We start from the raw sequence: 27,932 nt of genomic DNA on the forward strand, positions 1-27,932 counted from the left end.
AAAAAAAAAAAAAAAAAAAAAAGAATATTTCAAATGGGCCAGGAGCAGTGGCTCACGCCTGTAATCCCAGCACTTTGGGAGGCTTAGGTCAGGAGATCAAGACCATACTGGCTAACATAGTGAAACCCTGTCTCCACTAAAAATACAAAAAATTAGCCAGGTGTGGTAGTACATGCCTGTAGTCTCAGCTATTTGGGTGGCTGAGGCAGGAGAATCGCTTGAACCCAAGAGGCGAAGGTTGCAGTGAGCCGAGATCACACTGCTGCACTCCAGCTTGGGCAACAGAGCGAGACTCCAAAAACCTCTCTGAGCGTATAATAAGCAAATTATATATATATTCTACCTGTCTACTGCTCTGAATGATTATTAGAACGAACATAAAATGGTGAATGAAAATTTCTCCTTTCCAGCTCACCATTTCTGGAGTTAACCCAACATTAAAGGGCTGAGCTAGTGATACTGCAAACAGTTCTCCTTCCAGGGTTGCTTTCATTACTAGATTGATATGAAAGGATCAGTTGGAAGTGGATCAGATCTATTTCCTAAAAGCAAAATTATGAAGAAGTCTCAATCTACCATATAAATCACAAATCTGTGACCTCTGCTGAGTTAGTTTAAGAAATCAGGTTAGAACATTTGGGTCTTTATTCACATCTTTGTATGATGTTCTAAGTTCAGAAAACCTCTAAAATAAAGGTGAAGACTTTTTTCCTTCTAATGTTCTATAAAAAAGATTGAAATGCAAGTGTTACTAGTAAGAAATACATTATTTATTATATAATTAAGGGCGAGATAGCACCAAGGCTAAATAAAAACCTTAGGTACTTACAGCAACTTCCAGGCTCAGGCACACACAAAAAATAATTACTCTTTTATGTATTATTTATTAATGCTAAACACACAGTTATCTTATTTCTTAAAGCTCTTATATAGTTTTAAGCAAGTACTACATAATGAAATAGCTGCATGATAAATTATAAATTATGTGTCAGGGCAGAGCCATGATGACAAAAATAGTGCAATTAAATAGTGAAAGCTTTAAAAAAAAAAAAAAAAAAGGGATGCCAGGCTTTCCTAGAAGCACGCAGGGATTCACCTTGTTAAAGGGGACAACGCCTTAAGAAGAGACTTTCCTTCAATGGCAGTATTTTAGCTTACCTTTATATAAAGGTATTATAGTTCTACACAAGAATCTACTTTTAAAAATGCAAATACATTTACATGTAAAAAGAACCTAAAATTGCTTGTAAAAATGTGCTTATTAATTTTAAAAATGTAGATACTTCTTAGAAGCAGGAATTCAAAATAACTGGTTATTGCTTAAACAAATTGGCATAAGTTTCATCAGAAATTAGCAAGTTGTTAATTTATTAGGTCTCTAAAACTAGCCCATGGTAAAGAGTAACAATTGAGCAGTTTATGAAATGGAAATAGTGCCTAATAAGCATTATCTCATTTAATTCCAAAGTTCCCTATTCCACATAATCATTTTTAAAGTATGTACTTTTGACTTTCTGATTTTACAGATGAGTAAATTGGGGATTTCAGAAGTAAATTAACTCCCACAATATAACAGGGCTAGTAAGCAGCAACACAGTAAACAGACCAGATTCCTCAAACTCCCATACCCATGCTGAGTTCTCTGTTATCTTCAGCCACAGGCCACCATTGACAATTTAATTATCTTGGGTATTTTGACTGTGTTATATTAGGACTTGTTGATTTGTTGGTATGATTTAGTATTGATATTAAACAAAAATGATCAATAAGCATTATCACTGATATATTTATGGGGGAGGGAAGCTGCTCTAACAAAACCCAGTAGATATGATTCAGTTAGGCAGAATAGTCTGTTTAGACAATCCGAATTAAACAGCTGAATTACAAAGAAATAAAGCAGGATGTGTCCTCCTGTCTATGAAGTCACACACACTGCCTCCCAAGAAATGAACAGAAAAACTGATGTCAGATACCCTGTGTTTTACTCGACAATATTATGCTTATCACTTATAATCCAGCCCAAAGCTTCTTGTTGTTGTTCTTATTCCCTTAATGTCATTTAACTTCGATCTTATAGAATCCAATTTAGTACATATCTACTAATTTCCTTTTTTTTTTTGGAGACAGGGTCTCACTCTATCGCCCAGGCTAGACTGCAGTTGTGCAATCATGGCTCACTGCAGCCTCGACCTCCCAGGCTTAGGTGATCTTCCCACCTCAACCTCCCTAATAGCTACAAATACAGGTAAATGCTACAACATCTGGCTAATTTTTGAATTTTTTCCAGCTAATTTTTCTATTTTTGTAGAGACAGAGTTTCACCACGTTACCCAGGCTGGTCTCAAACTCCTGGGCTCAAGTGATCTGCCCACCTCGGGCTCCCAAAGCGCTGTGATTATATGCATGAGCCACTGCACCCAAATTACTAATTTTCTGATTCCCAAAAAGCAAAAAAGAATTGTTCTGGACATTAGGGACATTAAAAGATATTATTTTTTAACACTAAATCCTTTAATTCTATTTTTTCAAAATAAATTATTAATTACTTATTCTAAAGCCATCAAGGTCTTCGTATTCACGTTTCCAACTGAATGACAGTTGCATCTAACATTGTAAAAAAAAATGTTTTGCCTATTTATTTTTTCTTAACAGACTTTGAGTCCCCACACACCCACTCCCCACCCCTGCATATAGCCTCCCCGCCTTTTAGTGTGGTTCATTCATATAATCAACAAACTGCCATGATCAAATCATTATATACCCACTCTCAACTATTCTTCACACCTTAATTCCCACAATTTCCTCACCTGACCTTCCCAGGCCAGCCAGACCAGTTACAGACTGTCCTGTGTCATAACAAAGCCATAACTAGGTCACTCCTGTCTCCAGGCCCCTGCCCCATGGACCATTTCCTCGGTTGAGAATGAGTGGCCTTCTCCTGCCTGCTTCCTCTCGGGCCTAGCTCAAGGATCATCCCTTTTGGAAAGAACGTTTCTGATCTCCCAAGCCCGCAGTATTCTTGGCCATCTCTGAACATCCTGTGGACAAAGATGGCCTAATGATTTACACCCCAGCAGTATAGCAGTCACTCCCGGGGGGACTACTTCCAAGCAAATAAGACATCTTTGTAGGTGTTAATCCTGGAATGATTATTAAGCTTCAATGAGACAAGTTTGCTAAGCATCCATTAGCTTTATAGTTATTTCTCATTTAACTGTTATTTCTACATTACAAATGAATCCTATTGCTAGAAGAGTACTAAACCTAGCTCTTCCAATTCCACATTATCTCACTAGCTGCCTGATAGTCTGTGATGTCTTTCCCCCTTTGAAAAACCAAGTATCTAACAAGTCACAAACGGAACTACCCTTTGCAAGCTGCAGGATTGAGAAAAACAGTTGCTTTCTTCACTTGTGCATTGGGAGGAATGAGCTGATTGCCAAACACCTAAAAAAGAAAAAAGCAAAGTTTTCAGTAAAAGTTCAGTTATTTTAATGTCACATGTATTCTTTCATTCCAAAAAAATTTACTTACAGCACATATGGTATCTTCCCTTGGGGGAAAAATGTTCTTTCATGATCTCATATTAACAAAAACACTATCAACAACAACAAAAAAGTAGCATTATTTAATGACAATAAGCTCTATTTTGTATTGGAATAAAAAATCCTGCTTTATCTACTAGAGGCAAATATTTATTTTCTGTATAAGATATGGCTAGGTTTATTATAAACATATAATTAGTAAGGCCATTGTCTGTCAGGAGAGAAGCTTAATCTTCGTGTCTTTAGTTTTCAGAGTACAATATTCTCTCCAACTCATCACTAAAACTTGTTCATGAGGAATCTTTGTGTTACCAGTTAATCGTCATGTATTTATACACATACAAAATAAACCTAACACTCTATTTGCCTTCTCTTCTTTGCAACCCTGTATGATAACTGAATAGCAGCAACTGGCAGGGGAAAAGAAATGTAACTAATATATACCAAGCACCTTTTATTTGACATTTTTTACACACATTATTCTTAGTGCTCAGAAACCAAGGTGGTATGAAATAATCTTAGTTTTCCAGATTAGAATGTCCAGAATCAGGAAGATTAAGTTCCTGAAAGTTACAGAGTTGATAAATTACAAGCCTGGAATATACATCTTCTAATTCCAAAGCCAAAACTTTTACTCTCTAAGCTCTAAAGAGAGGATCAAGGATGAGAATTAAGAGGCAGAGGACTAGATGTGAGGAGTCCAAATGAGAAATGAATGGGAACTCTTGTTACTATGTCTGAATTGGAAACGATGGTCAACAAAAAGAATAAGAGCCAGGCGCGGTGGCTCACGCCTGTAATCCCAGCACTTTGGGAGGCTGAGGCGGGTGGATCACGAGGTCAAGAGATCGAGACCATCCTGGTCAACATGGTGAAACCCCGTCTCTACTAAAACTACAAAAAATTAGCTGGGCATGGTGGCGTGTGCCTGTAGTCCCGGCTACTCAGGAGGCTGAGGCAGGAGAATTGCCTGAACCCAGGAGGTGGAGGTTGCGGTGAGCCGAGATCACGCCATTGCACTCCAGCCTGGGTAACAAGAGCGAAACTCCGTCTCAAAAAAAAAAAAAAAAAAGAATAAGAAAACGAAAGTACCAAAATGGGCAAAAATTGGGGTCTTCAAAGGTGAGAGCAGGTCTGGGCCAAGAAAGCAGAATTCTAGTATGGAAGTACAAAGTAAAGACAGGAGGAAAAAAGATTATGCAAAGTTTTTTTTTTTTTTTTTTTTTGAGATGGAGTCTCTCTCTGTCACCCAGGCTGGATCTTGGCTCACTGCAACCTCTGCCTCCTGGTTCAAGTGATTCTCCTCCCTCAGCCTCCTGAGTAGAAGGGATTACATGTGCCCACCACTGTGCCCAGCTAGTTTTTTTATATTTTTAGTAGATGCGGGGTTTCACCATCTTGGCCAGACTGATCCTAACTCCTGACTTTGTGATTCACCCTCCTTGGCCTCCCAAAGTGCTGGGATTATAAGCATGAGCCACTGTGCCCAGCCGCAAAGATTTTTTATTGAATAACTTACTCTAAATCTGCCACCTCCCTGACAGTTCATTTTGGAGCCTTTCTTACCATTGTCTATTGCTTGCTTTAAAAACAAAATTAATTTTTTTTTCTGAAGCAGAGAAAAAGGCTGTATCTTTGTAAGAAGTTTCTGGTATATTATAATTTCTATTCTGTTTTCATTCTTACTTAGACCTTAATGTTTTGCTGTTAAATCTCCAAATATTGTAATTCTTTCTTTTTCTATCTATACTATTTCTGGAATCAGGCAGAAACGACATCACTAACCAGGCTCTCTTGCCTACCAGACTCCATACCTATGCTAGTAAGATTATTCCTCCTTGCCCTGATTTCTTAGCGTCTAAAGTTTGTACCTACTTGCAACTCAAGTCTCAGATTCAGTAGGCTAAGGAGTTTACACGAGACTACGTTAAGTTCATGTGAGATTTGTTTTTAAAAATCATATTTTTTTAAGAATTTGACTGTTAAGGGAAGAACACAGATAGGAAAATTAGCCAGCAGAGGCTTTAAGGGCAAATCCACTTCCATTTGTGATATGGAAGGAATTTAATATGTGGGGGAAGTGGAGAATTAGAATAGCAGAAAGAAAGAAATAGAGGAGAAGGAGAAAATCACTAAAGGAACATCATCTCTGAAAAAGTATGAGGAGACAGAACTCAGAACAGAGGTGGAAGCATTTGCCTTCAACAAGAAAGGGAGGGTCCTACAATCACACAGGCCTACTCTTCCTTAAAGAGAGAAAGAACGGGTTTCCCTCCCAGGAGGATTTTCCAGTTGGTAATGACTGGCTTGGGACAGGGATCACCTTTAATTTAATATTAAAGTTTATTTGAACTGATTTCTAAAACAACTTAGAGCCATATGAGAGATAACACATTTAAACAAAAAAGTAATCAAATTCTTAAAACACAGATTTAGAACAGCTAGATAACAATTGCTAAAGAGAGGAATTAATTTATAGCATCTATTGTCACTGTCATCCATGAAAACATTTCAGAAACAAACAGGAGGTCTGCCACTTACTTCTACTAAATGCTTCATATCTTTGCCGCTTTTGATTTTCATGTTTCTATTTTGGTATTTCTGACATCATAAGTTCAAATGATACAAAACAAAAAGGCAACTCAGTCACAGAATTTCAACTGCAAAGCAGAATGTACATTTTTGCAATGGGGGACAAAAATGGGGGTCTTAAATTTGAAAGGATTTATAATCCAGCTATAATTAATTAGCCATATAAGTGAACATTTAAGTAAAATCTCATGGAATTAGGATAAGAGTGCACACGATATGGCTCAGTTGAGCCTGGAGATAGGCTTTAAAAATACAAATCAACAATTTTAAGAAGATTGGACTTTTAGAGGTAACACTTGTTCTGAACTGATATACTTGGGGGTTATTCAGATCAGGAATGATTCAAGGGTTAGCCAGATCTACAAAGACAACTGCAGACACAAACAAATTCCCAGAGCTTCTACCAGTCCAGCTCTGTGTTCTTGGGACCAATCCAGAAACAAACAGTCTACAGGGGTGGGCGTCAGAACTGCTCTTTGCCAGATGGTTAACTTCCTGGAGTTCTACTCAGAGTTGGCTCCCAGCATGATTCATCCTGATAGTGCTAAAAAAACAGCCAAACTGCACAGATGCAAGACACTGAAAGTCCCCTAAAGAGCTCAGCTTTTCTGCACAATGAAGATAAGGAGGGGTTTAATTTTATCACATTAAATAGTATTACCTGAGCTTCTTGACAGGCTGCTCTCCTAAGCAGGTTATCACTATCAAAGTAAGCAAAAGAGAATAATCATTAGCTTTAGTAGATTATGATCCAAACCAAATCTGTGAGTTTTAAAATTTTTTAATATATACACCTCTTCTCTAAAAACACCCGAGTGAAAGTTTCCTAAAAACCTGATAACAAGTTATGGGGACATTTGAAAAATACATCCTCTGAATAAAAGTTTGTATTAAATATTTTCATATTATGGTAACCAGAATAATGCCCCATTCCCCCAAATTTTCCACATCCTAATCCTCAGAACTTGAGGATATGCTACTTTACATGGGAAAAGGGATTTTTATGGACATGATTAAATTTAGGGACCTGAGATGGGGAGACTGTCCTGGATCATCCAGACGGACCCAACCTAACCACAAAGGCCCCAAAACAGAGAAAGTTTCCCAATTGTGATCAGAGGCAGATGTGATTATGGAAGAATGGTCAGAAAAATACAACCTTGCCACCTCTGAAGGTGGAAGAGGGCGCTGAAGCGAGTCAAGGAATGTGGTAGCCTCCAGAAGCAGGAAAGCAAAACAATTCTCCGCTAGAGCCTCCAGAAGGAACACAGCCCCTGCCACACTGTCTTAGCCCAGTGAGAGCTGTTTTGGACTCCCAATTCACAGAACGCAAGACAAGAATCTGTGAACCACTAAGTTTGTGGTAATTTGTTAAGGTAACAATAGAAAACTAACATACATATCCTGCATTTTTCTTACCCAGTGGAAATTAGGTCATTTGCCACAAGTAAATTTGATGTTTAGTTTTTTTCTACTGTTTTATCTAAATCACTTGTTTTTTTAAATCACCGTCAGACACTAAATAAGATCATAAACGGACAATTTTGTCATAAGGCAAAATTTTAGCTTCCAAAAATGAAAGCATTGTGTCAGAATATGATCACCTATTTAACATCAAGGTCTCTAAAATATGTTTATACCATAAAAGCACTTTAAATGGCTCCAGTCACCTACGGGCTCCAGAATCTTCATCTAAGAGTTTGTGCTAATGCACATTGCTGACATTGCTAAGATAGTAAGTTCAACTTGGTTAACAACAGTAAAGAAATCAAATACCTAGAAAAGATGAACAATAACCAATTTATAAGAAAACCTAAAAAAAAAAAAAAGGTAATTTTGTTTGTATTCTTTCTAGACTTTTTAAAAAAAAATTGAAAATTTTAAATTTTGCATTTTCACAGTAATTCAAATGGGATTTTGACATTTACAGTGAATGAAAAGGAATAAGTAAGCTTTGCTTTTTGCCAGAGTTGCTGTCAAAGGCTGCTGGCTCAGTGATTCCATAACCAGGCTGCAGAACAGCCCCTGAATTCCACAAAGCAGGCGGCTTCACTAAGAGAACATTATCCACAGGGAAGTATTGATTCTGTGACTCTAAAACCTAAGAACCAGCCAGACATGGTGGCTCATGCCTGTGATCTTAACACTTTGGGAGGCTGAGGCAGGCAGATCACTTAAGGTCAGGAGTTCGTGACCAGCCTGGCCAACATGGTGAGGCCCCATGTCTACTAAAAATACAAAATTAGCCTGGCGCATGCCTGTAATCCCAACTACTCAAAAGGCTGAGGCAGAAGAATCCCTCGAACCTGGAAGACGGAGATTGCGGTGAGCCGAGATCGTGCCACTGCGCGCCAGCCTGGGCTACAGAGTGAGACTCTGTCTCAAAAAACAAAACAAAATAAAACAAAAAACCAAAGAACCATATTTTACTGAAATTATAATGACATCAATACCCCAAAAGCTGATGCTGTTCGATAACAAACATTTTCAGGAGACTCATCCCTTGTGAAATCCAGCACAAGTCAGCCCAGGCCCATTGGCTGAAGTGACTCTGCTCCCCTGTGCCCAGGTGGCAAAGGGCATTGTGCAACCTTCTCTCCCTCACACCCAGGATTCACAAATATTCATGGTTTTTTTATATGACTCCCCACAGAAAATAACACATATTCATGTTTTACTTTTCTTCTTGCGTCCCTCCCCATCAAATGCTCTCACTGAATCGTGCTAACATCAGTAACAACAACAAAAATATACTAGAAGATGAAGTAAATTAAGGGTGCGAACTAGCAAAATATCTTGAAAATAATTAACATGTCACTAACTCCTTATAACTTACTCAATAATTTGCATTTATGACCTTATATACAATGAAGAGGCAAAACAATGAACCCACAGTAACCTCTGGATAACAAAATAATACGAGGTTCCTCATAGTAACCTGGGCATTGTCACTGGCCCTCCCCCTGTACTGTGCTGACCCCCAGTCCAGGTTGCACAGGGCCCTGGGAATGCAGCTTCCAGCCTCTCCCAACTGTGCTCCTGCGGCCACTGCTTTCCTTTAGCAGACTGATAACCTTGTGTGTCCAATCTCTCCTATAAACTCGCCCTATGAATTTTTCTGCACAAGCCCCCTATGCTTCTGTAAAAGCTGCAATCCCATCTCTATATCCTGCCCATGTCCCGGCTCCTCCTCTACCACGCGGGACAGATCTCTGAAAGGCAACAGGCTCCTCTGGGTCATTAGAAAAGAACATCACCCTTGCCACAGCTCAGCCACACTGATTTCCATGGACCTAGCTAAAAAGACAATAGCCCCCACTATGCACAAGAATATGGGGTAGCACTTTAGGTAGCACCTAAAATGAGTAAGATCATTTTTTTCCCTAAGTTCTTTGTTGCCAGAAGTAAAGTTCTGATTGTTAGCTTGTGATTAAATGTATTATTAAAGATTTCAGCTCCCTGAGTTTATAAATTCTGCTTAATTTATCAGAATGCTATTCAAAATCAAAAGATTTTGATAGTTAATTCCTTGAATTTAATGTGCCAAATGGAATATCCTGTCAATGCCACCTGTGAGAGTGCCAGAATACGTACCAGTTTTGATATTACAAAAGAAAAATCTCATTATGATCATACGTAGCTTTGCTTAATATCAAAAATGGTATTAAACATCTTGATCTTGCTCTCTGAACCCAACTATTCCTAAAAATCAAACACATTCTCAAAGATAAAAGATTTCTCCCATTGAGATAGTCTGATGATCTATAGCAAGCTCTGAAAAGTATCTCAACAAAGAAATCCAAAAATGTTTCAGTAATGTCACCATTGTCAGAATCAAAGATGAAACTTAACATTCATAGAGCAACTACCTTGTACCAGGTACTATGGCAGTTATTTTCATAAAGCTTTAATCTTTGTAAAGCCTTGCAAGGTGGGCATTATTAGGTATATAAAATATTCTCATTTTACAGATCAGGAAACCAAGACTCAGAGAAGGAAAGTGACATGTCCAAAAACACAGAGTTACTAAGTGCTAGCGTCAGAAGCGTTTGAACCAGAGCTACTCCATCTTGAGTAGGGGCTGGGTAAAAAGAGGCTGAGACCTACTGGGCTGCATTCCCAAGAGGTTAGGCATTCTAAGTCACAGGATGAGATAGGAGGGCAGCATATAGAGGTCCTAAAGACCTTACGCATAAAACAGACTGCAAAAAGAAGCCGGTCAAAATTCACCAAAACCAAGACTGCAACAGTGACCTCTGGTGCCCTCATTGCCCAATATATGCTAATTATAATGTATTAGCATGCAAAAAGACACTCCCACCAGCACCATGACAGTTTACAAATGCCATGGCAACATCAGGAAGTTACTCTATATGGTGTAAAAAGGGGAGGAACCCTCAGTTCTGGGAATTGCCCACCCCTTTCTGAGAAAACTCGTGAATAATCCAACTTTTATTTAGCATATAATGAAGAAGTAACAATAAGTATAAGCAACTGAGTGGTCCATGCTGCTGCTCTGCCTATAGAGCGGTCATTGTTTTATTCCTTTCCTCTTTTTCCCCCTGAAGCAAAGTCTCACTCTGCCCCCTGCAGGCTGGAGTGCAATGGCACTGTCTCAGCTCACTGCAACCTCCACTGCCTGCATTCAGGTGATTCTCCTGCCTCAGCCTCCTGAGTAGCTGGGATTATAGGTGTGTACCACCACACCCAGCTAATTTAGGTATTTTTAGTAGAGATGGGGGTTTCACCATGTTGGCCAGACTGGTCTCAAACTTCTGACCCTTGTGATCTGCCTGCCTTAGCCTCTCAAAGTGCTGGGATTACAGGCGTGAGCAGCCACCATGCCCAGCCTACTTTCTTAATAAATTTGCATTCACTTTACTTGTGAAGTTGCCCTAAATTCTTTCTTGTGCAAGATCCAAGAACCCTCTCTGGCAGTCTGGATTGGTTCCCCTTTCTGCTAACAGTAGAGTTTGAATTTAGACCCATGCCCACCTGGCCCTAAGCAAATGCTTTAGTGCTTTTTCTTCTAAACTTCAGATGATACTCCATGGGCAATTACTCACTCAGTTGTATGTTTTATAGCACATTTTGGAAATTAATTGCATAGTCTCATCTAATATAAATTTTTTAATGTATACTCATATATTTTTTTAAAAGATCAGGTGCAATAATGCTTCTGAAGGTAGTTGATGAAACAAACTCATTTAACACAAAGTGCTGCCTATGGCACACAAATAGGATTTGGTCCTGCCCTAAAGCAGCGTAGGATCAAGCGGCAAAGAAGAACAGCTCTTGGTAAATAGCAGTGGCATAGTAAAAGATGTGTTTCTTGATAAATAATAGGCCAGGCACTGTGCTAGGTGTCTTGGACACGCTGGTGAATATGCCCAACATTCCCTGTCCTAGTAAAGTTTATAGTTTAGTAGGGAACAAAGACAATTCAACAGGCAATCATGATGCAATTTCACTTTTATGTACTCCATAAAAGGGGCACATAATGGAGGCATCTAACCTAGTTTTGAAAGAATTAGAGGCTTTTTACAGGATGTGACATTGAAGCCAAGCTCTAGGGGAAAAATAAAAAGTAGCCAGGCAAAAATGGGAGTAGAATCTAGGCAAGAGAAACAGCATGTTAAAGCCCGCAAGTGCTAGAACATGACCAATTTAGGAAGGAGAAAGTCATTGGGGACAGCTGGAGGCAGTGTGCCATGGGAGGAGCCAGGTAAAGGCCAGGTCACTAAGGACATTTTAAGCTATTTAAGGAATGTGGATTTTATCCTAAGGGCCATAAGGAGCCATTAAAGGGTTTTAAGAGAATTGATGTGACTAGGTTTACATTTTGGAGGGATTATTCTGGCTGCAGTGTGTGAAGAAGGCATTGGTCAGAGGTAAGACAGAATCTAGTGAAACCTCAGGGGCTCCCTCAGTGACAGTCAGTGATGATGACTGGAACTAGGATTGTGGCGGAGGCAACAAAGAGAAGAGGACAGATTCAGCAGATATTTAGGAGGTAAACTTGAGGGATGGCTGGTGGGAATTAAAGACAAGATGCCCACATCCTGCATTAGGCAATCGGTAGAAGGCAGTGCCATTCAGAGAGGGAATGAAGTAGAAAGCGCAGGTGTGAGAGGGAGAAAACTGGGCTGAGTTCTGGTATGTCTATCCGACATGGGGTGAGAACAGGTGGCAGTGCCTAGGGGACGGCTGGAAATGCAGGTCTGAAGTTCTGTATAGCAGTCTTGGCTATATGCTAATAGAAGAAATGGGAGTGATATGATGATCTATATGAGTAGGGTGAAAGTAGGAGGAAGAGATACCTTGATCATGGGACAGTTGACAGAGACCACCAAATGAATCTCAAATAAAGTGACAGGGGTACTTCAAATAAAGTGACAGGGGTACTGCATTTGAAAGTCAAAGGTGGGGGGGGGGGGGAAAAAAAAAATCAAAGGAAAAATCAGGTAGAGAATTGAGGGAAAAGTTTTCCTTATCGCCTACCATTCTCCCTCAAAGCTGCTTCTGTTCTTGGCAAACTGCATGTTTTGCTGTTCGTAAGAGACACAACAAACTTTACATCTTCAAGGATTTCATCATTTTATCCTTTCCTTTTTTAAAAAAGGCCAAGCACAATAAAACGCATGCCCTTACCTCACCACACAAAAACTGCTTTTCTTATCTTCCTTCCTACACGATAAACTTCTCGAAATCATAGATAATTCACCATTTTCTCATCCACAGCCCACAGCACACTCTCGTAGACAGAGGGTACTTGGTAAATACTTGTTTAATAAATAAGTGGCAAATGTTTGAACAGGAGAGATTGACTCACCGTGCTCAGACAGGCAGGCTTTGTCCTGCAGAAGAAACTGAAGGTTATTCTTTGTATGAAGATTTGGCATTCTGAAAGCACAGATGAGTGGGGACACTTCTCCAGCATGACAACCACCAAAGGGCAAGAGTAAGAGTCATTATGGTGTAGTATGGGATGAAAAACCAAACAATTCAAAATTGTGAAAACGTTACCAGATCAAGAAGCTCCCAGGGTGTGTGGGGTGTGGGTGTGTAGAGTGTAATAGAATGAGTACCCTCTAAAGAGGCTAAGCAGGGAGCTCCTTTTGACACACCAGGAAGCACCAGGAACTGGCCCTGTAGCTGAAGAACTCTGAGTGTGGTCATCAGAAAATTCCAGATTACTAATGATTCAAGAATCTGAATGTGAACTGAAGACCTCATTTTCAAGCCAACCAAAAAAGAAAGGACACTACATAAATTCTAAGCCCATGTTCTTTCCACGACACCATGCTGTCTTCTGATAACTGAAGTTAAATACGATTTAAAAGAGGTGCTACAAAATGCAGTCATGTCAAAAAGGGTCCCTGCGGATCTGCTCAGTATTAAAATGCGGGTTCTTTGACAGAAAGAAATTAGAAGGCTCTGGATTCGAAAATGAAAAACATCTGCTGATGCCGCTCTGCCTGAGGCTTGAAAAGAATAAGAACATGCCGGCTACTATAGGTAATGGATGCTCTCTATTTATCCCAAGCCATGTTTTATTACTTTAGGACTGCAAAATAAGATAAGTTGTTATTCCAATAACAACTTTACATAGAGAGAAAAACCACATTGATCCATCCTATTTCCCAAAATGAATATTTCCCTCTACAGACCAGAGGCAAATTGTACAGCCATTTCTACCACCAGCTTTTCCCTTGGTGCATGCAAACACAGCTTTTGCTTTAAACAAAATAGATTTCAAGTTTAGATGTTTATAACAACCACTTCAACTTATCCAGGCTTCCTAGAATAATTAATCATGATATTGCCAGTGGCTGTGCCCATGGTTGCTCATGGAGCAATAGGAATGGAACGGAAATGGAAGCAAAGACAAAAACATATCTTAGAGGTGTGTGCAGAGGGAGGGAGCTTTTCTACACTGTACATTGCATAGCCCTCCCTATATCCCGGGCTCCCTACCCAAACAGATAATGGCTGCGGTGAACCTCTGTCATACATGAGAAAATAGTGACCATCTCTGCCTTTCTGACAGAAAGACAGCTGATAAAGCAGGAGGAAATGCACTCTTTCTAAGAAAGAATGCTTGATCTTTTGGGTCTACTGAAGGTCCATTTTAGGCAGCGTGGCAGGTCAGAAAACCAAGGGAACAGTGAAAATGTTAACCATTTTAAAAAGGATTTTAGGGCCTACTGGTCGGGTCTTCTCCTGTTTAACCAAAGAAGGTTATGTCTTCTTGTTCGCCAAACCACACTGTGATGTGCTACCTCTACCAAAGAAACTTGTATTTTCTTACCTCTCCCAAGCCCAATGCAACAAAGAAGTTTCCTAAACTCATGAAAGTATAAAGCGTCAGGAAGAAATCCTATTGACAACCATATATTAAGTGGAGACTGTCTTCATTTCAATGTCCCTTAGGGTGCCTAGAAGGCTGAGAGAAAGTAAGGGCCACAGAGGATATGGCATTAAAATGTCGACATCTGCATTGCTGATAGCGAAAAGTTTAGCAAAAGAAAAACAGCGAAAAATTCTACTATCAAATGCAAAGGAGAAATGTACAGCACTGCCACCTATACTAGTGAAAAGCATACCAACTTGCATTCAGGAATTTTGTGGTCCAATGTGTGAACCCAAAATATCTTAGACAGGTCTCAATTTAGAAAGTTTCTTTTGCCAAGGTTAAGGATGCAGGAGGTCCTGAGGACTTCTGCCCCAAATGGTCAGGGTACAGCTTGCTTTTCTACATTTTAGGGAGACATAATAACAGCAATCAATACATTTAAGATTTACATTGGGGCCTAGGCAGCCAGATCACAAAATCCCATCTCTACTAAAAATTCCAAAAAAATTAGCTGGGCATGGTGGCATGTGCCTGTAGTCCCAGCTACTTGGGAAGCTGATGCAGGAGAATTGCTTGAACGTGAGAGGTTGCAGTGAGCAGAGATCACAGCACTGAACACCAGCCTGGGTGACAGAGTAGGCTCTGTCTCAAAAGAAAAAAAAAATTTACATTGGAGGAGTTGATCTAGAAGGGCAAGACAACTTGAATTGAGACAGTCACGTATACAGTGGTCCCCGGAGAAACCCCAGCTGGCCTGTGCACTGGGCCAGTGCACACAGTGGGTGGAGCCTCCAGAAGTTCCTGCTGTTTGCAGGGGGAACAGGCCGGCCCCTCCTGTTCCGAGGTGGAACCTGGAATTCAATCTCCGAGGCAGGAAGCCTATAGTAGCAGGACTCGCTGTTTCCCTTTATTTTTTCCTTTTTGCCCAATAAATTCCATTTTTCTCACCCATCAAACTGTCTGCTAGCCTAATTTTTCATGGTCGTGTGACAAGGACCCTGTCTTTAGCTGAACTAAGAAAATGTCCTACCACAGAATGGGTGGGGGGGTGGTTCTAAGTCATATGCAGATTTAAACATAGTCTGATTGGCAGTTGGTTGCAAGGGTATTATCAGTAGAAAGCAATGTCTGGATTAAGGTAAGCAGTTGCCGACCAAGGTTTTATCATGCAGATGAAACCTCCAGGTAGCAGGCTTCACAGAAATCGGATTGTAATGTTTCTTATCAGACTTAGGAATTCACATTATGGCTGGAGAGTCAGAATGAGGCCTGTCCCTCCAACCCCTACTCTTCCTTTCATGGACCGAACCAGTCTTCCAGGTTAAATTTTAGAGTGCCCTGGCTGAGGAGGGAGTCCACTCAGATGGTTGAGGGAGTTGGGGAGGCCTTTGAATTTTATTTTTGGTTTACAAATGGCTCCTCTGAATAAATTTCTTTAGTTAGTGGTATATTTAACAAGGCAAGGATCAACATATTCAGTATTAATATAAAGCAAGCCAAGAGCATTTTTGCTCTAAGAGGTGGGGAGGCAGTAAGGAAAGAAGGGAGGAAGTCAGGTTCATAGTTAGCAAGTTCATTGTTCAACTCTGCATCTACATGGACAAAATAGCTATTCCAAGGAACGAGGAATGAACCAGGACAGGGCTGCAGCATCTTGCGTCTCAATAAAGTCAATCCTTCAGCAGCCTTTTGCCAAAATGTTTTACCTCATTACGTGAGATTGTGATTCACCCCAGGGATATTAATTTGCCCACTGTTTAATCATGGCTTGCAAATATTTACAGCAATTTTCAGGCCTAAAATCCCTGGTTTTGCTATATTTATTTTTTTGATTTTAATTTTTTTGTGAAAGTTTGAAAGCCCTACAACCAGCCAGGCCAAAAAATAAAATAAAATGCCTTTGTAAAAGGCATCCAAGCCCAATTTCCATTTCCTGGAAACCTAAATTTTTCAGATTGGAAGAGTCCTTAGAAATTATCTAGTGCTCTCCACACACCATGAAACCCCTCAAACAAATATTTGACAATATCCCATTAGTAACGAAGTTCAATACAGCAATGACTCTCATTTGGGCAAACACAAACACGCACACGCACGTACACACAGAGCACGTGTAATTCTATAAGCGCATGTCTCTAAGCTCTAAGTGATTCTGGTATGTTCACTTAAGCAGCACACTGCCATCTCCTTAGAGCTCCCAGAAAATAACTAATTGATCTAGTCTGGAAAAGCATCTGTCGAGGCGATTTGCCCACTGTTAGAAGTTACTAAAAGGCTTAGCTAGCCCTAGAGCTGAAGTCTCCTGATTCCCAACACAGCATTTTCCCCTCAATACTCTGCTTTCTTCTGTTCTCTCCAGACACTCTCAAATGACAAAAATGCAATCAATAGAGCGCTGTCCACTGTTTCACATGTACTGACAAATGCCACACTTACAGTCGCCTCAATTTATGATTTTTCACTGTAGTGATTACTACCATTTTTCTTTCCTGCAAGTAGGTTTAGGAAAAAGCCCAGGTAAACCTAACCCCACTGAAATTCATTAATTCAACAACACGTATTAGTCAGACTCTACCTCTGCCCTCAAAGGGACGGTCTCACCTAAAGTAGCAGCTAAAGGCTGCAGTGAAGCTCCAGTTTAGGTACCTATTCTTTCTTAGTCCCTGAAATACAGTATAGAAATCCCAAAATCACATCTTCCCATCTTATCAAATCCCAACCAATATATTCTACACTTATATGCACTCAAGTGGAACAAGCTACTACTTGTGAACACTTCAAGTACCTTCTAATTTCTCAGGTTTTCTTCACACAATTAGTTCCCTCTCCAGTTCAGGATGGGAAATGACTTAATGAAAAATGGCATCGCCTGGAGGCTTCTCTCACATAACAAAGCTAATCATTTTGGTCTGTTCTGTAGAATGTTTCATTAACCAGAGGATGGTCCTATGGTTTATCCCTTCATTCTATTGGCCAAGAGAAATGGAAGTAGAGGAAGCCTGTCTTCATAGCTCACTTTTTCTCCTCTTAGAACATGAAATTTTCCTATTTGCATTCTCTTATCCCAGCCTCAGGTCTCCACGAGATATCAATTTCTGTTCCTAATATTCACAGGAGCTCTTGTTAGTCAGCTGTGTTCTGTGGGCACTGGGGAAAAAGTTCTGCCTCTGACCGGCTGCTATGTTTATGCTTAAGTCCAGACGGTACCACCATCAGGCAAAGCTCCAGCTGCCATTAATGGGCATCCTTCTCTGAGCTTCTACCACCAGCCATTTTTCAATGATTTCTACCCCTAATTCTCGCTAAGCACTGACGTTCTTTCATGGTCCAGTCACTTCTTCCATTTTCTGCTTTTTAATTTATTTGCTTTCATCCAACACACCAATTTAAATACTTTATGCCATATACTGTTCTTCCATATACTGCATAACATTATCTTTACTAGGCAACCAAAATACTGGTTCTTCCTGTGCCATCAGCCATTACATATTTGCACATACAATTATAAACAAATATATATTGAGACTCAGTTACATATAAAGTACTCAAATCTATTTACATTAAAAAAAAAAAAAAAGAGAGAGAGAGAAAGAGAAAACAGATTGCATGGAGATCTTGACGGATGCTCCAGAAGAAAGAATAGGATGAGAGAGTCCCTGCGTCCCTCTGCCCCACAAGTTGTTCTCCATAAATAGTGTGCATGAAATGATATTTACTTTGGGTTCCAGGATACATGACAGATCAGGAAAACTTCCGGCCTTTAAACACATAAGTTAGTTGCTACTACTGTCGTCTTTTTGCTGTTCTGGGACATGAAATGTTTGAGATGTCAGTTACTACCTACAGAGGGGCTAGTTTTAGCATCAGCTACATTATTCTTTCTGTAATGCTTGGAACATCTAAAACCATTGATATAAAACTCCCTTAAAATACAGAATGTAACTTAAATATACGGGCTACCCATCTCAGCCCACCACTCCCAAGACAGGAGAGGAAGCAAAATAAATATATAGATTTAAAAAAAAAAAAAAGAAGAAGAAATCTGTTTTCTAGATAACGTAACAAAAGAGTTGAAAGAAAAGGAAATATAATTAAACTTCATTGTACTTAAAATAAAATTTTAAAAGGTTCCCCTATTCCCTATCAAATCTGGGCTGACAGGCATGTTATTTAATTGCCCATAAATGAGCTCCTTTAAATAGCACCCATTAACACCCTAATTTCAGCATGAGTCTGTGCACAGAGAGAAAAAGATAAACTTTGAAATGGCTAAAAAGCAAAACAAACTGCTTTCTTAAAATGTCAACACAATCTGAAATGAGGAAAAGCCACAAGGGGGAACAAAACCTCCCTACCTTCAGCTGTGGATGAAGCAGCCAGGCCCCAGACCACTGACTGCAAAGTCAGAGTCTAATCTGAACTGATGTCAAGGTAAAACATCTGCTTTGTCAGAAACCCCAGAGGTAATGAAAAACGGGGCACAAACCATTATTGAAACCATAATCTGCACCAAAGGCAAATCTATGAATCTAGTCATGTGTGCCCATGCATAATTTACCCCGGCATCCAACACATTTCCCCGGGACATCCTGTCAGGGTCCCAAACTCAACATATCTAAACAGAATATAATATCTCCTCCTTAAACCAATTCTCCCGTGCAAGTATGTTGCAATTTCTATATCACCAATTATCCTAGTCTTGAAGCTAAAGAATCATTTCTACTACTTTCCTCTCCTTCAATCACATGCCCAGTCAATTACCTAGTAATAATAACTAACATTTATTGAGGGCTACCTATAAGCTGAGCACAGTACCAGGCACTTGACACACCTATTTAATCCTTGCAACTAACCTGGCAAACAGGTGTAATTATTCCCATTACACGTATAAGAAAACCAAGGCTCAGAGGTTCAGGTGGTTAAGTAACTTGATAAAGGCCACATAGCTAGTAAGCAGCAAAACCCAAAGCAGACACACCCCCTGACTTTGGCACTCATGCTCATTACACTATCACGGTCTCATATCCACCCACTAGTTCTTCCATTCCTACTGCCAACTCTCTGGCTTAGGCCTTTATTACCTTTTGTGTAAACTATTTAAATGCACTCTTAACCTTCAGACTCTTTTCCTTCAAATGTATCCTGCACAGGGGTGCTGCATTAAACTTCTCGAGTGCTACTTTGTTCATGACATTCTCTTACCCTTAAAATTTCTCACTGTTCCCCAAATACTACAGGCTTCCGATATCCAAAGCCTTCCATCAACTAGATTTTCCCCATCCTCCAGAAAACATGCAACTTTACAGTCAAGTCTAATTCTTTGCCACTCTCCAAAAATAGGAAGTGAATTTCCATTTTCTGCCTATAATTAAGTAACTAATATCACCTGGAACACTGTCCCACTCATTCTGCAAGGCTCAACTCAAATGATATCTTTGTAAGGATGCATTCTCTGTTAAGGAGGGAAAAGACAAAAGAAGAAAAGAAGTGTTATTTCTGATTGAGGGCTTTCTTTGTGCCAGGCATTATTCTAAAAAAAATCTGCATGACAACCCAACGAAATGGGTACTACTATTATCTCCAGTTTACAGGTAGAGAATTGAAGCACAGAGCAGTTAAGTAGCTATCTAGAGTCACACTGCTGTGTAAAGTCAAGATTCAAATCCATAAAATTGGGCTCTAGAGCCCCCTTTCCTAAGCATTTCACTCTACAGAACTCTCAGAAGTGATCCTAACTTTCTCATGGATGGGTCAAGATGATCACATCTGAATCTACTGTATCTATCTTTTTTTATGTATTATTATTATTTTTTATAAAGGTGGGGTTTCACCATGATGGCCAGGCTGGTCTTGAACTCCTGACCTCAGGTGATCCACCCACCTCAGCCTCCCAAAGTGCTAGGATTACAGGCATGAGCCACAGCGCCCAGCCTTTACTGTATCAATCTTGATATCACCAATAACAAGAGACCCAGATACTACATGCCTCTTAAAGTTTTACAAGTAAGGAATTCACCACAGGCCTATAAGATCCTTGCCAAATAAACTGCACTGGAATCTAATTATGCCTCCACTCAGTGCTTCTCAAACTTCAATGAACATACACATCATTTGGGGATCTGGTTAAAAAGCAGATTGTGACTCAGTAGGTTCAGGATGTGGCCTAAGAGTCTGTATTTCTAAGAAGCTTCCAGTAGATCCTTATGCTGCTGGACCACACTGCGAACAGGAAAGCTCTAGAATGTGGATCTAATTGCCAGCTGACAAGACACAGGGGGGATAGAGGAACAAATTAAGCAACTCATGGCTGCACCTAGAACAAAGCAATGAGGCACTTGCCCCAAGTGCAAAATTTAAGGGTGTGACAAAAAATACGGTAACAGACATAAATATTTTAATACATATTTTCCTAAATCAAAATGAATGCAAAAAAATTAGGATGAATATAATAACATGATTTTAAATAAAGTCAGGGCCAGTATCACTGGTTTTTCTTCTTCCCTCAGGCTCCCATATGGCTCTGCACAACTATGCAGAAGCTATCTGCCCAGTCAAGGGTATGAAAAATTCTACAGGGCAAATGTAGGCCTAGTTTCTAAAACAAGTAAATTATTATCAAAAGAAGGGGAATTATAGTTTAAGAGACTTAAGAGGCAGACACTTATTTTGATATTGGTTTGAACAAAATGCACTGTAAAACAATTTGGAGACAATAAGAAAAACAGAAACACACACTGTTATAAAAGAATTATTTTTGTTTTTTTCAAGTTCATGATAATCATAATGACACTGATTTTTTTAAGTCCTTCGTACTGAAGCAAGGCATTATAGTATTTATGAGTAAAATGATATAATATCTGGGTTTACCTTAAAATACTTAAGTAAAAAAAAAGTAGAGGACATATATGAAACAAAATTAGTGAAATGCTGATGTCTTCTATAGCTGAGTAATGTTACTTGGGGACTCATTATACTATTCTCTAATTTTTATATGCTTAAGATTTTCATAATAAAAAGGTTTTGTTTTTGTTTTTGTTTTTTGAGACAGAGTCTTGCTGTCGCCCTGGCTGGAGTGCAGCAGCACAATCTCGCCTCACTGCAACCTCCACCTCCCAGGTTCAAGCAATTCTCCTGCCTCAGCCTCCCAAGTAGCTGGGACTACAGGCACGCACCACCATGCCATGCTAAGTTTTTGTATTTTTAGTAGAGATGGGGTTTCACCATGTTACCCAGGATGGTCTTGATCTCCTGACCTCGTGATCTGCCTACCTCAGCCTTCCAAAGTGCTAGGATTACAGGTGTAAGCCACTGCACCCAGCCAAATTAAAAAAAATTTTTTTTTCTTTAGGTACCCTTAACATTTACTTTGTACCCCTCAAACAGAACATAGCATATACTGACTTATATAGCTCTAATAAAAATAGGTACTATTTTAAATATGTGCCAGGAACAGTGATTAGTGCCACAATAATGTTGTGACATATTGCACAGGTAAATAAAAGTGAACTTTAACAGGTTAAATAACTGCCCCAAGGCACATATCCAGAAAGTGGAAAAGGCAAGACAAACCCAGACCCCACCGGCTCAGAAGCTCACACTCTGAAGCACTATGGTATAACAATTTCTCTTATGCCAAATGGGTATTATGATAGAAGGTAATCTCAGCTTACAGTTCTTTGTATCTCTCATGGTCCTAAGACACAGTGGCCATTTTGAGAGGTTAGGATGAGGACTATCTGGCTTTGCACGATGGCTCTGATACCAGTTGTGTGACCTCCAGCAAATTACTTCATTTTGCTGCTCCTAAATTTCTTCATCTATATAGGGCTATTCATTTCACATGAGTATGAGATTAATAACCAACTAATAGAGGATTTTTTTCTTTTTTTTCTTTTTTTTTTTTGAGTTGGAGTCTCGTACCGTCACCCAGGCTGCTGCAATCTCCGCCTCCTAGGTTCAAGTGATTCTCCTGCTTCAGCCTCCCGAGTAGCTGGGATTACAGGCTCCTGTCACCACGCCCAGCTAATTTTTTGTATTTTTAGTAGAGACAGGATTTCATTAAGTTGGCCAGGCTGGTCTCGAACTCCTTACCTTGTAATCCACCAGCCTTGGCCTCCCAAAGTCCTGGGATTACAGGCGTGAGCCACCACGCCCAGTCTCATAGAGTTATAAGGAAGATGAAATGAATTAATAAATGTAAAGTGCCCAGAATTGTGCCTGACACATGGCAATCACTGATTGTTAGCTACTGTCATTTACTATTTTATTTATTTATGTATTTATTCTTGAGACAGAGTCTTATTCTATCACCCAGGGTGAAGTGCAGTGGTGCAATCTTGGCTCACTGCAGCCTCTGCCTCCTGAGTTCAAGCAATTCTCCTGCCTCAGCCTCCTGAGTAGCTGGGATTACAGATGCATGCCCTCACACCCAGCTAATTTTTGTATTTTTAGTAGAGATGGGGTTTCACCATGTTAGCCAGGATGGTCTTGATCTCCTGACCTCCAGTGATCCACCTGCCTCAGCCTCCTAAAGTGCTGGCACTACAGGCATGAGCCACCATGCCAGACCTATCATTATTACTAAGTTCTCAACATAATTGAATGACACTGAACACACTCCTCAGGCAAGCTCATAACCATTTATTTTTACTACTTCTAAGAAATTGTTTTTCACCATAGATCTTAAAAGATGGCTTGCACCAATGCTTAGAAAAGCCAATATATAGTAACTGAAATTAATGTTCCTATGTTTGGAGAAAGAAAACTCCAATATTAATTAAAACCCTTAAACACAAGGACCAGGACCATTGCTACAGGAGCACACTTGCTTTGAAGCTTAATGTCAAGGAATTTATGTGTTTGTGGGATTCAAAAATCTCCAGGAAGGTACCAGGATCCTAAGTTGAGAAGCCAGATGCTCCATAGAAATAAATGGGAGAGGCTGGGCGCCGTGGCTCACACCTGTAATCCCAGCACTTTGCGAGGCTAAGGCGGGTAAATCACCACTTCAGGTTAGGAGTTCAAGACCAGCCGGGCCAACATGGTGAAACCCTGTCTCTACTAAAAATATTTTAAAAAATTAGCCAGACATGGTGGTGCATGCCTGTAGTCCCAGCTACTCAGGAGGCTAGGGCAGGAGAATCCCTTGAACCTGATAGGTGGAGGTTGCAGTGAGCCAAGATCATGCCACTGCACTCCAGCCTGGGCAAGACAGTGAAACTCCACCTCAAAAAAAAAAAAAAAAAAAAAAAATGGCCCTGGGTCACAGACCAACGTGGGTGGCAGAACCGGTCTCAGACGCACTGAGCCAAACTGAGAACCATGTGCCAGAACAAACAGGGGCCGAGCTATTGTTAACTGCTCAGCCAAGAGAGTTAGTTGAGAAGTTGTGCCAAAGCTTACCAGCCAAAATCATGGGGAGACAGACCAGGGCTGGGAAGAGCAAGGACAAGGTCCGCAGTGATGCAGGAACCATCGGAGCTCAAATCAGATGGAAAAGGCTTCTGACACAGCTTGCTGCTTTCAACCACATATGACCGGCCTCTTATATAGTTATGTTGGGTCAGTCTTGAAACCATACTTTTCCAAACTGTCTTGTTATATGTGAAAAGTTAAATAAATAACAGGCTCAGACCTTAGACGACCTGGCAGATCAGCATCTCCCGTCCCACAGGTAGTCTCTCAAGTCACTGCCCAGTCACCAGCAGCACTTGGCTTTAACTTCCACAGTGCTGGGTATATATTATATCTAGCTTACTCACAATTACTATCATTTATTGAACCCTTGTCTCTAACAGACAGGATGCTGAGAGCTTTCCAGTTATATCAGTTAATCAATCCTTCAGCGACCCAATGAGATATTGTCATTATCCCCATTTTACAGATGAAGAACCTAAGGCTTAGAGAGCACAGGGTCACACTGCTAGGAACCATCAGCTAATTCTGACTCCAGAGACAACTTTTATACTACACTGCCTCCTTTCTTATGCTACTTTTTATTAGCAGACTCTTTGCTACTAAAAGGGCCAGAAATGAGTGAGAGACTGTTGCAGGTAAACTGCTGACATGATAAACTGAACAACCTGGAACATAATCTTCCCCAGGGAAGCCAGAAAGCTTGGTAAAAGCAGTTGAAGAGGAATGAGCAATCCTTAAACTATCTTTACTTTCAGCAAACAGGGTCATTTTCTCCTCTTCAATTGCTCCTCTGCTCCTGTCAACTGCTGCAACCTGCTGTGGGGAAATCATGCAGAGGGGGAAAGTATCACACTTTTTTTTTTTCTTTGAAACTTGGGGGAAGGGAGAAAAAGATGGGGTGGAATTCTCAATCGAGAAAAAAATATAAATACAGTAAAAAGGGAATAGAACCTCCAAATAAATAATATCTGACATCAAAAGACAAACTAAGAGCAGTAATCAAAAAGGGACAGCTAAAAAGAAATTATGCAATTTTTCACAAATCTGTTGCCAAAATATTTTGTTTTCTATTCATACAAAATGTCAAGAGAAGCAGAATCTGGGTTAGGAAAATACGATGACTCCAAAATCCATATACCATACCTGAAAACAACTGTGTGGTTGTGAACCCTTACAGAGTGCGTAGAATGAGAATGGAACGTGACAGACACCAACATTCAAGGGACAAGCAAAGCAGGGAGACATCTAAACGTACCTAGAAGGATATGGTCCAAGAAAATCACATGTAGCATGAAAAGTACCCCTTTAATTTAACAACCAAGAGGCCATTAATGACCTCATCAAAAGCAGATTCAATCAAATGACGGGACACAAGCCATTTTACTAAGCTTATTCTAAAATGGAGGTAGGATGGCTGGGCGTGGTGGCTCACACCTGTAATCCCAGGACTTTGGGAGGCCAAGGCGGGTGGATCACCTAAGATCAAGAGTTTGAGACCAGCCTGGCCCAACATGGTGAAACCCCGTCTCTACTAAAAATACAAAAATTAGCTGGGTGTGGTGGCGGGTGCCTGTAATCCCAGCTACTCAGGAGGCTGAGGTAGGAAAATTGCTTGAACCTGGGAGGCGGAAGCTGCAGTGGGCTGATATCCGGCCATTGCACTCCAGCCTGGGCAACAAGAGCGAAACTCAGTCTCAAAAAAAAAAATGGAGGTAGGAAGATAAGAGCAGGTCACCAAACACATGGGAATGCAGAGTTGAGTGAAGATGTATAAGCTAGGAAAGATTCTGACAAACAGGGGAGAGACAAACAGAAAATCTGAGGCTAAGGATACAAGTGAGGAAATGGACAACCAATGGGAGGTGAAAGAAAGGGACGATGTGACGAGAGCAGAGGGACTGACCAGGAGGATGGCAGCCTCATCCACTAAGACAGAGAGAAAGACCGTCAGTGTGCACACTGGGTAACTGCCCATGTTTTTTATATTCTCTTTGAGCTAGGAGTTAGGTTGCCTAAGAATAAGTATAGAAAAGATAGAGTGGGTAAAGAAATTCAAGAGTATTTCAAAATAAACTGTATAGAAATTGAAATAACAACCTATGAATTTAGTATATAATTTCCTTCAGAAGGGCTCAACACCCTAGGTTTGTGAATTCTGAGTGGTCAGTGAATAAAGCTGATATTTGCCCTCTGCACATTCATCCTTTCATTCTCTTGTTTCTTCCATCTTCCATAAATAAAATGTGTGTCAGATGCTTCTGTGTACTGGGCCTACAGGATAGCACTGAGCAAGACAAATAGTGCCCCTGCCTATAGAGTCTTATAACATAACAGAAGAAACAAACAGAACAGAAAATCACAGTAGCAATGAATATTATATAGAAGTTCGTAGTCCTATGGAGAAAATGTAAGAGGATTGCCCAATCCTCACTAGAGGGGACAAGGAAAACTTGCTTAAAGAAATAACATTTGAGACCTGGAGGAATGATAGCTGCCTAAGGAAGAAGAGAAAGTGAGAGTGTTCCGAGGAGAACAACATGTACAAGGACTTTCCAAGGAATCCTCAAACAGAAAGAACATGTCACTTTGGAAGATCAGAAAGGTCCACATGTTAAAGTGTAAAATGTGGCAAGTCTAGAGATGTATGCAGGGGCCAAGCACATGTAGAGCTGGTAAGAATACTGTGTTTGACTCTCAAAGCAAGAGCAATCTGTACTTATAAAGGCCTACTCTAGCAACAGTGTCCAAAACAGATCAGGAACAGGCAAAAGTAATTGCAAGAACAGTGAGACGGCTATTAAGAACCCAGGCAAGAGATGACAGTAGTATGGACAAAAGCTATGGCAATGAGGACAGACAAAGGAAACCGAATACATTAAGAGATGCAGAGGGAACAAAATCTTTAGAATGTATGACCTGGATGCGGGGAATGAAGGAGGATAAAGGATGATGCTTAAAGTCCTAGTTTGGGATTTTTTTTTTTTTTTTTTTGAGATGGAGTCTCTCTCTGTTGCCCAGGATGGAGTGTGAAATACAGTGGTGCCATCTCAGATCACTGCAGCCTCCACCTCCTGGGTTCTAGCTATTCTCCTGTCTCAGCATCCTGATTAGCCGGGAGTACAGGCATGCACCACCATACCCAGCTAATTCTTGTATTTTTAGTAAAGGTAGGGTTTTGTCATGTTGGCCAAGCTGCTCTCAAACTCCTGATCTCAGTTGATCCACACACCTTGGCCTCCCAAGTGCTGGGATTACAGGTGTGAGCCACCATGCCTGGCCTAGTTTGGGAAATTAGATGGATGGTGAGTGGTACCAATTACTGAGAAGGAAAGGCTTGGCAGGCAAATTTTTTACTTTTTCTTTTCTTTTTTTTTTTTTTTTTGAGACAGTCTCACTCTGTTGCCCAGGCTGGAGTGCAGCAGCACAATCTTGGCTCACTGCAACCACCGCCTCCCAGGTTCAAGTGATCCTCCTACCTCAGCCTTCTAAGTAGTTGAGATTAAAGGTGAACGCCACCATGCCTGGCTAATATTTTTTGTATTCTTAGTAAAGATGGGGTTTCACCATGTTGGTCAGGCTGGTCTCGAACTCCTCACCTCATGATCTGCCTGCCTCTGCCTCCCAACGTGCTGGGATTACAGGCAGGAGCCACCACACCCAACCAATTTTACTTTATTTTTCATCTGTTAAGCTTGAGGCACCTGTGAAGCATTCAAGTAGACAAGTTAAATAAGTAGCTGAATGTACATACAGGTCTAGATTTCAAAAGAGGTCTTTATAGAGACAAAAGCCTAGGATTTCGCTTCATACTGCTGGTAACTGAAGACATCATGAGTGATGAGATCATGCGGGAAGAGGACATAATGTGAGAAGGTGGCCTAGGGCAGAGTCGTAGAGAACTACTCCTCTAATGCCTGTGTAGAAGGGCAGAGAAGAGTAACAAAGGAGGCTGGGCACAGTGGCTCATGCCTGTAATCCCAGCACTTTGGGAGGCCAAGGCAGACGGATCACCTGAGGTCAGG

At 40.4% G+C, this 27,932-nt stretch overlaps 1 protein-coding gene and 1 long non-coding RNA gene across 3 annotated transcripts in view; both read right to left on the reverse strand.

The window, feature by feature from the left end:
* Nucleotides 1-27,932, reverse strand: part of AGK (acylglycerol kinase) — a 97,454-nt gene that overhangs the window by 55,127 nt on the left and 14,395 nt on the right. For both annotated transcript variants that reach the window (XM_032275628.1, XM_032275629.1), the window contains exons 3-4: nt 6,799-6,838; nt 3,368-3,447 (exon numbers count right to left, since the gene is read on the reverse strand). In XM_032275628.1, the coding sequence (XP_032131519.1) occupies nt 3,368-3,447; nt 6,799-6,838 (120 nt within the window). The remainder of the gene's footprint in view (nt 1-3,367; nt 3,448-6,798; nt 6,839-27,932) is intronic.
* LOC116549915 lies at nt 18,066-21,560 on the reverse strand. The gene is made up of 2 exons (XR_004268151.1): nt 20,431-21,560; nt 18,066-20,274 (listed from the first exon to the last, which is right to left on the reverse strand). It is a non-coding gene; the product is annotated as an uncharacterized LOC116549915 (long non-coding RNA).

This window comes from Sapajus apella, unplaced genomic scaffold, assembly GCF_009761245.1.
Source record: "Sapajus apella isolate SASKATOON/1434 unplaced genomic scaffold, GSC_monkey_1.0 scaffold7, whole genome shotgun sequence".
NCBI classification, from domain to species: Eukaryota; Metazoa; Chordata; class Mammalia; order Primates; family Cebidae; genus Sapajus; species Sapajus apella.